At 39.7% G+C, this 13044-nt stretch overlaps 1 protein-coding gene across 1 annotated transcript in view; it reads left to right on the top strand.

Annotated features, from left to right (window-relative positions):
* Window positions 1-12819, top strand: part of LOC308676092 (voltage-dependent calcium channel gamma-6 subunit-like) — a 47490-nt gene extending 34671 nt beyond the window's left edge. The window contains exons 2-4 of the mRNA XM_081341815.1: window positions 5254-5328; window positions 9526-9663; window positions 10353-12819. Coding sequence (XP_081197941.1) covers window positions 5254-5328; window positions 9526-9663; window positions 10353-10591 — 452 coding nt within the window. The 3' untranslated portion in view covers window positions 10592-12819. The remainder of the gene's footprint in view (window positions 1-5253; window positions 5329-9525; window positions 9664-10352) is intronic.
* The last annotated feature ends 225 nt before the right edge of the window (window positions 12820-13044 follow it).

Raw genomic sequence — 13044 nt, 5'->3', positions numbered from 1 at the left:
TCTGGCTGTCCACCATATTGAGTTCAGGAAGGACTCTTTCTAAATCTGACAAGGTTGAGTGCCTTTGGTAGGACACCACCATGGGCTACTGCGCTGGGCAGAAGAGAAGAGCATCACCTGGCCAAAAAGGAATGGGGGCCACTTGATAGCTGATATGCCTTCATAAAAAGAGCCATCCTTGCCTTTGACTGAGCTGGTCCAGCTCTCTGTACAGGTAATCCTTGACTTACAACTAATCACTTAGCAACCATTCAAAGTTACGTCGAACGGTTCAAATGCATTCAAACATATTTATGACAGTTGCAGTGTCCCAGGGTCATGTGATCACCTTTTGCAACCAGACAAGCAAAGTCAGTGGCTAAGCCTGATTCGCTTAACAACCGTGTTACTAACTTAACAATGATTCACTTAACAGCTGTGGCAAGAAAGGTTGTAAAGTGAGACAAAACTCACTTAAGAAATGTTTCACTTAGCAACAGAAACTTAGGGCTCACTTGTGGTCATAACTCAAGGACTACCTGTAATTAGCACATCTAATGGCTCTGACATGGACTTGACCTCACGTCAGTCACAGAATTTCTCTATTGTCAATATTGTGTAAAAACTGGATGGCTTTTTCAGGGGTTTCTGCAGGGAGGGGTGAATGCACAGTCAAGAGGATGATGGCATAAAGATGGCATAAAAGGGGGCGGAGCTTAGATTGCATGGCTGTGGCTGCCATCATGACTTTTTTGATGCTTTCTCTGCTGGCAGCCCTATGGCATAAACCATTTCTCAAGTCTCTACTTCCTCCTGGATTAAACTTCTCACAGCTTCCTTGCTATCAAGTCTTGCCATTTTGCAAATGCTTTGTCTCCAGCCATCCAGCTCCTAACTTACAATGCTGTGTAAAGGGGGGTATCTTTTCTCACCAATCCAAGGCCCATAAAAATAATTTTTACATTGGGCAAAAATCTGCCGGGTTGGGCAAGAAATCCTGCTTTGGGAGGATGCTACAATTTTAAATCATAGTTAATCTGAGTGCAATCTTCTTTCTGTCTTTCCGCTCTTCACCCACAGAGGACTTGTCACCCTGAGGCTACTTGGAATTTCTCCAGTTCAAAAAGATGCAGTTATTGCTCAAGCTTTCCTTTAGGGACACAATTAAATCCACTTCACTAGGTCATGCAAAAAAACAAAACTTGGAAAGGATGAGGCTCAAGGCATGAATCATAAAGAATATCTGGGGGGAAGGACTCTGAGCCCTGTGCTCCATCTGCCAAATTCCAGAAATTGCATCTCTCTTGAATAAAGTTTGTAAATTGGTTCACATGTAAAGAGAGAGATTAGCAACTGCAGCAGCTTCATTCTCATTGCCGGTACTACCCTTATTTTCTCTCTCTCCTCTCTCTCTCTCTCTCTCTCTCACACACACACACACACACACACACACACAAATATATATATATATATATATATATATATATATATATATATATATATATATATATATATATATATATATATATATATATATATATATATATGTTTAAGTATTTGTCAAGGCTTTTTGAATGGACCTTGCTAATTAACTCTTTCATTCCTGTTTTGGCCCGGCTCAGGGCTTATCCACAGGAACTAGTCAACTTATGACAGCTCATTATTTGTGCAAATTATTCAAATTGCTAATAAAGAATTTGGGAGGCTAAGATGATCATTTCGAACTCATTTATGTTCTCATCAGTTAGTCATACCCTTTATCTGAGATTCGAACCCGGGCTGATTGTATATCAGGGAGTGTTTTAACCTCCTGAGCCACGGGGTTCTTTCTCTCTTATATTAGCTGGAAGGCAAGGCAAATGTATGTTTAAGTATTTGTCAAGGCTTTTTGAATGGACCTTGCTAATTAACTCTTTCATTCCTGTTTTGGCCCGGCTCAGGGCTTATCCACAGGAACTAGTCAACTTATGACAGCTCATTATTTGTGCAAATTATTCAAATTGCTAATAAAGAATTTGGGAGGCTAAGATGATCATTTCGAACTCATTTATGTTCTCATCAGTTAGTCATACCCTTTATCTGAGTATATATATATACACAATATATATACTGCTCAAAAAAATAAAGGGAACACTTAAACAACACAATGTACTGTATTTAATAGTAGGATGTCTTATCTTGTGTTCCCTTTATTTTTTTGAGCAGTATATATATACTGTATACACTATATATATATACACACACACAGTATATATACTGTAAACATAATGTATGTATACACACACATATTTATCTTTCATTTATATGGTGTCTGTGGAACAATATTTTTATTTTATGGGGGGGGGGAAATCAAGAGCAAGTTGCTAGTTCTTAGGACTGCAAAATCAGCTGGTGCATTGCAGATATCCAGGAAGAAACTGGTGGCCATGTCAGTCTACAAAGCCAAAGAATGCTTAAAAGGAAAAAGTGTTTTCTTTTCAAATATTACATGCTTTTTTGTGGCAGAAACATCTGGCAGGCAGCAATTTTTTATATAATATATAATGATGTAAAGGAGAATGCTGTAAGAAATTGTTGGCAACTTGGAAAAAGCATGCGCCAGCAGAAATACAGTAGGATTACAGTTGTCATTTTAATTGCAACCGCTTTACATAATTTACATCTGAAAGCACCTGATTCATAAGCCACAAAATATATCAGCTCTTCAATCCACGGAGTACTACATTTATCCTTTATTGAAACCAAAATGATATTATTGGGTTATTATCTGTCTGCATATGCATAGGAATTCTCATATTAAAATGTTTTGTTGTTTTGTTCTCTTTTCTTCCATTTTTTTTTGTTAAGTAATGTCTCCCCAAATTGAAAACTGTAAGAGAAATAAGAGAAAATTGCCAAGAGGTTACTTCAGGAATCTTTAGTTAAAATAATTAAATCATATAAGTACAATGGGCAAGCTTTCTGTAACATGCTGTCATCTAATTATTTTTGTCTACAACTCATAAGAGTTCAGATTGGTTACAATGATACTGAAAAAAGTAACTTCTAACTGATCCTCACAGTTACAACCATGGCACCATCCCCACTCAGAGGATCCAAATTCGGGTACACGGCAGCCAGTAGACATTTACTATGGTTGCAGCTTCCCAGGATCATGTGACCACCATTTGTGATCTTCCTGACAAGCAAAGTCAATGTGGGAAGCCAGATTCAGATCCAGACTGGTGACTGTGAGATTCACTTAACAGCTGAAGTGATTTGCTTAACTACCATGGCAAAAAAGGTCATAAAATCAAGCAAAACTCACTTAACGACCACCTAGCTTAGCAATGGAAACTCTGGTCCCAGTTGTAGTTGTAAGTCAAGGACTATCTATAAATCTATTTCACCCCTGCAGTCAGCTATCAATATATCTAAACTGATTGTATTTTCACTATTTTAATCCTGATTCAAAAGTATTTAATTTACCTTATAAACTCTACAATTTCTTGGCAACTAAACTGATTTGCTTTAAATCCGGAAAATCATTCAATATAAAATTAAACAGTGCATTTTCTCTGTTTTCAGGGTTTAAACTTTAGACAAATGTTTCATGAAATCAAGAAATGCACATTTCCAGTTTTACAGTCATTGCAGTGAAAGAGTATTCTTGATTAAATAGCTTAAATAATGACAAGTTAACCACAGTTCTTTGCTTCAACTTTGCTGCATCTAAATTGTAATATAGATTTTGATACAAAAATATTTCCTGTCATGAAACATTCATTAAAACACAGAAAAAGTGCATGTGATTACATACAACTAAAATGGTCTTATAAATATAAAACCTAATCAAGTTACTGTCTAGTACTGCATGCAACCTTCCTTCCTTCTATCTTAAAAGGGCTTCAGTTAAAACGTGCTTCTTATCTTGTGCAACTGTTTTACTCTATCAGCATATATTTGATATTTAATGCTTCTATCGTGAACATTTGGCAAAGATTTATACCAACGTTTATTTGGCGTGAAAGGCATACAAAAATAGCACGTTATGGTGTTAGTAATTAAATTATTAATAGTAACCAAGGCAGAAATTCTGTGGTCCCTGAGAAAGAGATTTTATTTCAGAGGGGAAATTTGATGTCAGAAACAGCCTCCAGTACAGTCCAACAGAAAGGTCTGAGTGTGGCTGTTTCTGAAACTGGAAAGGCAAAAGGAATTACACTGGAAAAGGATTATAGAAGGAGATTAATGCTAGTCTACATGGGATGGCAAAGCGTTTCCCCAGACAAAGTAAAGGGGCCCATCCTGAGGTGATTTTCTTAAGTTCATAGAAATTCTTAAGTTTCCTTGCTAGAACTGTTCTGTATAGCCAGTATTTGGAAAGAAAAAAAAACAAAACAAAAACATAATGTCCTTTTTTGGACCAGGATTTGATTTATTTATTCTTTTAGTACTTAAAGTGGAAGAAATATTGAGAGATTTATGAGAAATGAATTTTGTTTGAGATAATTTGAAGAAATTAGGAGGAGGAATATAGTAAGGTAGTCCCTGACGTATGACTATAGTTGGAACTGTCCAACTGTCCATTGCCATACAGTTGTTAAGTGAGTTGTATCCGATTTTAAGACCTTTTTTACGGTGGTTGTTAAGCAAATCTGGCTCTTCCCCCCCCCCCTTGACTTTTCTTGTCAGAAGCCCTTTTGGTCACAAATGGTGATCATGTGACTCGGAATGCTGCAACCGTCATAAAGACAAGTCAATTGTGAAGCACCTAAATTCTGATCACGTGACCATGGAGACGTGACCATAGGGATGTGTCATAGTTGGAAGTGCAAGGACCAGTTGTAAGTCACTTTTTTCAGCACCACCATAACTTTGAACAGTTATTAAACAAATAGCCTAAGTTGACAATGACCTGTGGCATAAATCTCTGGAGACTCTCAGTCATCCAGATGCTGGTTGTCCCAAAGGTGCTTTTTTCAAGAGGCAACTGGACTTTGTTTTTCCTTGAAGATGTTTCGCTTCCCATCTAAGTAGCTTCTTCAGCTCTGATTGGATGGGAAGCTTCTTCAGCTCCAAGTGGCCTCAGCAACTCTCTAAAAGAATGCAAATGACCAGCTGTCTGCAAGGAGTATAAATCCTTCCATTCCCCACCATCCAGTCAGAGCTGAAGAAGCTTCTTGGATGAGAAGCGAAACAAGGAAGTCCAGTTGCCTCTTGAAAAAAAGCACCTTTGGGACACCTGTGGTATAACTTAATGACAAACGAGATAAATGCTTTCTTTCTTTTCAGAAGCTAACTGTTCTTATTTCAAATTCTTCACCACTGGGGAGAATGCCAACATCTTCCTGAGGACTACAAAAAAGGGTAAGTCCATTGCAGGCATTCAGGTTGAAGTGTTGTGTGGCAGGAAAGAAAGGAGCTACAGTCCGTCCGTGTGTCAATTGAGAGCTTCTGCATCCCATACTTTTGAAATTAGAAAGGTTTTTGGTGCCTATGCTGATTCAAGGAGGTTTGGAGAGGGGCTGTCTGAACTGATGAGGGGGCTACACCACAGTTGTCCTCAAACCCACCATTAAGGACAAAGCATCACATTTTCGTTGTTCTAAGGGATCTCTCTTGTTGAATCGGCCATGTATTATCCATCAATCATGCTGAATCATGCAGAACAGAGGGGGAAAGGAGCAAGCCATCTCACCAACTTGCAAAGCAGCGTTTCTCAATGTCAATAACTTTAAGATATATGGACATCCCAGCTTGGGATGATAGGGGAATTCTGAACGTTGAAGTCCATGCATCTTAAAGTTGCTAAGTGAGAAATCCTGCTTTAAACGATTGACACAATCCTAACCTGCTGCTCTAACATGGGTGGAACATGCTGCGTTCTCTCTACTCAAACCAGAATTTGAGTATGGGCTACTGGTAACATTTACATTTTCCGAGCCTGTGATTGGAGACTGGATGAATGTTGCCCAGTTCAACTGGATCCAAGGCTGGCCTGTTGAAGAACAGGCACGCCACACTATCTTTTTTCAAAACCGGTGGAACCATCCCGCTTCTCAAAGACACATTTATCCCTGCATCCCCAGAGGTCTGAAGCAACCAGGAAGAGCGGGGATTTAATGCACAGTTGGCCAGACCCACAGCTACAAGGACCATATCCATTTTCTCAGGATGAACAGACTCCAACTCATCTCTGAGAACATCACAAGACTGCTTCAGCCAACTGTTTAGGACTTCAGGTCTAGCTGAAGGCCAACTCACAGTGAATCGGAACAATGTTATCTACTGGGTGTTTTGAATAGCTCTCACGGGGGTTTTGCAGATGCTCCAGGTCTAGAAGGATCTAGATTTCCCTGCACAAGGCTACTGGCCAATGTGTAGAAGAGAAGGGTGGAGAAATAAACCTTTTTTGCCACCCTTGTCACCACGTGGTAAGCTCTAACAAAAAGCTTTTATTTATGTCTGGTTAGATCCATTCCTAATTTTCTCCCAGTGGGGATCTAGGTGTCTCTTCTGTTGCTTTATCCTCTTTATCTACAAGCCACAACAAATGTCTATGGAAAGTCTCAATCATCCAGGTCATCGTTGCCCCAAAGGTACTTTTTCCAAAAGATAACTGGACATTCTTGGAATCCAGTTTCCTTTTGGGGGAAAAAAAAGTCCAGTTACCTTTTGGAAAAAAAGCACTTTGGGGAAATGGCACAACAAGCAGGCCAAAAGTCTGCATGCTACGATTCTGCAATCCAACCTAAACTTTTGTTTGTTTGCTTGCTTATATTTCGTATTTCTCAACCACCCATCTCCCTCAGAGATTTTTACTGCCACCACCTTATTCCAGATGGCAACTGAGGTCTCAAGGAAAATGTTTATCAAAATCTAAGTACTAATACCACTTTACAATGCCTTGGTAAGGCCACACCTGGAATACTGCATCCAGTTTTGGTCACCACGATGTAAAAAAGATGTCGAGACTCTAGAAAGAGTACAGAGAAGAGCAACAAAGATGATTGGGGGACTGGAGGCTAAAACATATAGGGAACAGTTGCTGGAATTGGGTATGTGTAGTTTAATGAAGAGAAGGGTGAGGGGTGACATGATAGCAGTGTTCCAATATCTCAGGGGCTGCCACAAAGAAGAGGGAGTCAAGCTATTCTCCAAAGCACCTGAAAGCAGGACAAGAAGCAATGAATGGAAAGTAGTCAAGGAGAGAAGCAACCTAGAACTAAGGAGAAACTTCCTGACAATTAGAACAACTAACCAGTGGAACAACCTGCCTCCAGAAGTGGTGAATGCTCCAATGCTGGAAGTTTTTAAGAAGAGACTGGCCAGCCACTTGTCTGAAATGGTATAGGGTTTCCTGCCTTAGCAGGGGGTTGGACTAGATGACCTCCAAGGTCCCTTCCAACTACTTCTTCTTCTTCTTCTTCTTCTTCTTCTTCTTATTATTATTATTATTATTATTATTATTATTATTATTATTATTATTATTATTATTATCTCAGAAAAAAACATTATTCTGTTTCTGAATTAAATTCTTAAACTATGCAGCAGTTACTTTGGAGAATAAACATTTTTCTGCTCTCCAGGTTCTGCAGCTCCTGCTTCTAACTTGGCTTCATCTAGATTTCTTGCTGCAGTCATCCTAAATGCCCTCCAGATGTGTTGGGCTAAATCCCATAATTCTCAGACTGTCACCCATGTTGGCTGGGGACTATGGAAATGGAAGTCCGAATCATTACGCAAACATAAAAAAGCAAAGGCCCAGATAATTACAGCTAATCAGAAAATGAATGGGCATTTAATGTTTGTAAAAATAAATTTGTTGGTGCTTCTATGCGCAAATGTACTAACACCTTGTCATCTTAAAGGGTGGAAGGGGGTTAAATTGTTAAATTGTGAATTTTTAACTGAGGATCTTTAATGTTGTACACTGCCCAGAGTCACTGTGTGTGTTAGTTGGCTATATGCATTTGTTTAATAAATAAATAAATAGCTCTCCTAACTATAGAAAACATTGAGTTGATAATGGCACAGTCACAATTCAATAATCCTGTTACAAATTATGTTGAAATCAATTACTACCACCTTTCATGGATTAAATTTAAGAACTCCACCACCCAATAAATCTGGGCATTCTTTTAGTCATTACATTTTTGAAAAATCTCAAACAGTGAATCACTGCAGCTTTCCTTTAGGGTTGTAACTGCAGCTTTCAATCAAAAAAGATCTTTAAATGTTCATGAAAAATGCTCCCAGGGTGTTATTCAAAAGATCTCAAATTACACTGAAGGTTGCTGGGACTGAGAAGAAATAGCTGTTCATCTTTTGGTAAATATGATTATATCCCCAAAAGACAGAGAGATAGATGGATGATAGACAGATGAAATAGATTAGATTAGATACATGATAATGAGAGAGAGGGAGGCAGGCAGGCAGGCAGGCAGGCAGTGGGGGGACGTGATAGCTCAGTGGTTAAAGACACTGAGCTTGCCAGCTGGGAAGCTGACAGCCTGAGTTCGAGACACAAGTGCCGTGTGACAGGGTGAGCTCTTGTTACTTTCCCCAGCTCCTGCCAACCTAGCAGTTAGGAAGCATGCAAATGCAAGTAGATAAATAGGTACCATTTCAGTGGGAAGGTAACAATGTTCCATTCACCTCGGCAAATAGGTATGATGGCCACATGACCATGGAAGTATCTTTGGACAATGTTGGCTCCCTCAGTTAAGAAACAAAGATGAGCACCACCCCCAAGAGTCAGACATGACTAGATAGGGGAAACCTTTACCGTTACCTAGATCAAACTCACAACGTCATGCAATGTGTCGTGATGTATCGTGACTTTTTTTGCCATTGCCGGCAATGGGGTGGGCATGGTTTCACTATGATGCATCCAGCCTGCAGGCCGTCAGCTTGACACCCCTGACCTAGATAGATAGATGATAGATGGAGAGAGAGAGAGGATGGATGGATAGATAGATAGATAGATAGATAGATAGATAGATAGATAGATAGATAGATAGATAGATAGATAGATAGATAGATAGAGTGTATGTGTTGGTATGTGACTTGTGACTCCACTGCTTTCTCTCTTCCATTCTCATTGCTATTAAATCCACATCTTTCTGAGCTATACCTAATAACTGCTCACATTATAGCCCTGAGCATCACATTTATGTATGATACTCATGCCAGTGTGTATTGCTCTAAAATGGCCTTCACCAACTTGATACCTCCAGTTATGCCTGGCTGTAGTCATGCTAACAAGAATTATGACTTGGTGGTCAACACGTGAAGAGGGAAGCAGCGACTTTAGAACAATGTTTCTCACCCATAGTAACTTCAAGATGTGTGGACTTCAACTCCCAGAATTCCCCAGGCTGAAATCCATGCATCTTAAAGTTGCCAAGGTTGAGAAACACTGCTCTAGATATTGATGATTTCTTGCTGGCCAACATCAGAGGTAGGGCACAAGTTATCCTGCCAGTATGGCCCTGTCTTCCTCTGTGAAATGTTGGGTGGAATGAAATGACTTTTTCTCCCCTGCTTGGCAACACTGCGTAGAACTGAACATCACGGCAGCCGTTGTGTCCCTCCTCAGCATCACCTTGATGGCCATGGGATCCCTCTGCATCACAATGGCCCTGAGCAAAGGAGTTGAGTTCCTCCTGAAGCCAGCATCGTGCTTCTTTATAATATCAGGTATGAATTCTGCAGAACCTTCTTTTCTTTCCTGAAGTAGATGGAGTGGGGGGAATGGGGGGAATATTCTTTTAACCATGACATTCCTTAAAACAGAGGTGTCCAATCTGGCTGTGGAATTCTGGGAGTTGAAGTCCACAGGTCTTAAAAGTTGCCAAGGTTGGACATCCCTGCCTTAAAACATAAGGAGGCCACAGATCCACCTAAGGATAGATAAAAGGAGCCACACAAGGCCCTTCTAAGTGGTCCAGCTTAATCCAGTGTTCCTCCCTATATTGCTTGTTTGTGGTCTTGGTTCACAGCTGGATATGTCTCAAGGGGAACATCCTACACCAGTGATTTGTAAACTTACCAACTTTAGGGCCTATGGACTTCAACTTCCAGAAATCCACACATCTTAAAGATGCCACATTTGAAAAACACTGCCCTACACTGTCTTCTTGTCAGGCATAAAGAATCAGGAGCCTTCGCAAGGTTGCCGCATAGATTTATTCAAAACTACAGATAAGAATCTAGTCAACTAACGGTCAACACAAAATTGGCACTAAATAAGGGTCAATGAAATTCATGGGCTGGACTTGGATCTCTTGTGGTGATGCAAGACTTATAAATTGATGACATGTTTAACTCCACCCACTAGTTCTGCCTGCTCTTCTCCTACATCCCTCTCTTTTTTATTTCCCTTCCAGGACTGATGGTGTTGGTGACTTTGGAGATTTTCCGACAATCGGTCCGGTGTCTGATCACCTCCAATGAGACCATCCCACTGGAATATGAGTATTCCTGGTCCGTGGCTTGTGCAGTGTCTGCAGGAGTAATTCTGATCTTCGGGGGAGCCTGCTTCATCCTATTGTCTATCCCAGATTTGCCCAAAAAGCCTTGGGAATATTGCATCAGAAAGAGAAGCACCAGTGACCATACTTCCTAAAATCTTCAGAGGAAAAATCAAAGTCTCTCTTTCTCTCACTCTACAACCTTTACAGACAGAGGCGGAAAGAATCAATCTTCCCCATTCTACCTCCCACCCTATTTTTCCAGCTTCTGGACACACTTTTCTTCCCTGTTTTGTGACTTGTAAATAGAACCAGTTGTGCTTGTCTTGTTTGAATTTGGGGTGGGGGAGCCAGGGGGGACTGTGAGAAAAGAGCTCTGTTGATGAATGAGAGACAACTGTGTTCGTGAACTGAGACACTAACAACAAATCGAGGGAAGATAAAGGGCTGTATTTAAAACCCAGTTTTTACAAATAGTTATTTTTAACTCAACAAGAAGACCTGTTTCTTGAAAGCCTTGTAAATTCACACTGAGGTCAGACAACAAAATCTCATTTCAATTTCCAACTTTAGCCAAGTTCCACCCAGAACAAAAAATTACAATTCTTCTGTTAGAAAATTAGAAGAGCATAAAAAGAACAAAAGAATCTTGCAATTTGGTTTACCTGTTCGATTTTTTTTTCTTTTTTGCATACCCTTCATATTCACCAAAAAAATACAATCTCTAGCTAAGTCCTTTAAGAATGATAGGGTTACCAACCTAACTTCCCAAACCACAGGTGAATTCTTAACCTATCATTTGGGGAACCTGAAAAGGATCCGTAGGACTTGAATACTTTTTGTTCAGATGAATTTCCATCCAGCATCTTGCTAGTTAACTAGCTAAGATTTACAACAGTGAGATCAATGGAGAGGCAGAATTTTCAAAACTCATTTTTTCTCTCCCTCCCTCCCATTAAGTGTCATCATTAAAAAAATAGCTCTTGCAACTTTTCCAATAAATAATATTTCTAAGAGCTCAGTCCAACTGATAAGCTGATATGAATTGCAGCTTTCCGCTCAGAGAAGGCCCACGCAGACAGTGTAGGGAAACCACTTAGAGGAGGAACTTTCTTGATTTAAGAGTAATTTCTGAAGGGAAGTGGAGAGAAAGTTGCAAGAAACTACAGGTCTACACCATGAGTTTATATGTTGATGCCTAACTAGCATCCTTTGTCTGCTTTAGAAACCTTAGCCACTCTCAAGTGACAATGTTTATTTTGTCGGTTTGAAACAATTGTTTTCCACTGAGTGTCTCTTGAATTCCAGAATGTGAGACTGGATATATGATGATGGTTTAAAACAATTGAAAGCAGTCACGTGAACATAGGGAATTCTGGGAGCTGAAATCCACATAGCTGCTGAAATTGAGAAACACTGTTTCTCATGACTACCTTATAGAAATGAGCCACTAAGAAAACTACATCGGACTTTGCTATTTTGTGCTGATTTTCCTCAAAATCCACGTATTGCCTTGGATTAACAGGGATTAATGCATCAATGAGTCTTGGAAAGGACTGCAAGCCAAGTTGCTTTGATGAAGGAAGGCAGAGTTTTTCAACCATACTGGCTAGGGGATTCTGGGAGTTGAAGTCCAGCCATCTTAAAGTTGCCAAGATTGAGAAACACTGATATAAGAAATAAAGATGCATGGAAGATATTTCTCTTCACTTCTTCAATTTGTTCCGAAGATAACCTCTGTTTCTATGGAGACAGGAAGGACCATTCCCGTTTCTTTTACCAGAGTCAAAGTTGGCTGTTTTGCTTTGCTGTATTTGGGGAACGAGGGAGAACGGTGGCAAAATTATTATTATTATTATTATTATTATTATTATTATTATTATTATTATTATTATTATTTTGGGGGGGGGAATTATGCTTTTTGTTTTCCAGAGAAAGCCCTGTTCAGTTTTTTTGCAAAACTAAATAAATGTTTGAAGTACATCATCATAGTGGGATGCTATTTGTGGTAAATCACACCTTATAGAGCCTTGGTGGAGCAGTGGGCTAATGCCTCCTTAAGTAACACCAGCTGCCTGCAATTAGTGCAGGTTCGCATCCCACCAGGCTCAAGGTTGACTCAGCCTTCCATCCTTCCGAGGTAGGTAAAATGAGGACCCAGATTGTTGGGGGCAATAAGCTGACTTTGTAATAATGCCGCTTGGGGGGGCCTGAAAGCCCTAATAAGCAGGCATATACATAGAATGAAGGCTATTGCTAAGCACATTTGATTTGTGCTTAGATTGTAAGCCGCCCTGAGTCTTCGGAGAAGGGCGGGATATAAATGGGATTAAAATAAAAATAAAATAAAATTATTACGGATGGTACAGAGTCAATAAAATGGTTCTACAGAATAATACCAGGGGGTGAGCCCTTTCATTGAAATCATTTCTTTTTTTCTTGAATTACTAGACCAGATTTCATGAATCTTTAGCTAAAACTGCCTGAGAAAGTTTTCTCAGAAATTTTTTTGCCATAAATTGAAGTTCTTTGATGGGCAATATTAATTGTGAATTAATTTGGAATTGTATTTGGGGGCACAACTGAAAGCCACTGAATATTCAGCTGC

The sequence above is a fragment of the Vipera berus genome (assembly GCF_964194415.1).
Source record: "Vipera berus genome assembly, chromosome: W".
Classification (NCBI taxonomy): domain Eukaryota; kingdom Metazoa; phylum Chordata; class Lepidosauria; order Squamata; family Viperidae; genus Vipera; species Vipera berus.
This window is presented reverse-complemented; position numbering and strand designations above follow the sequence as displayed.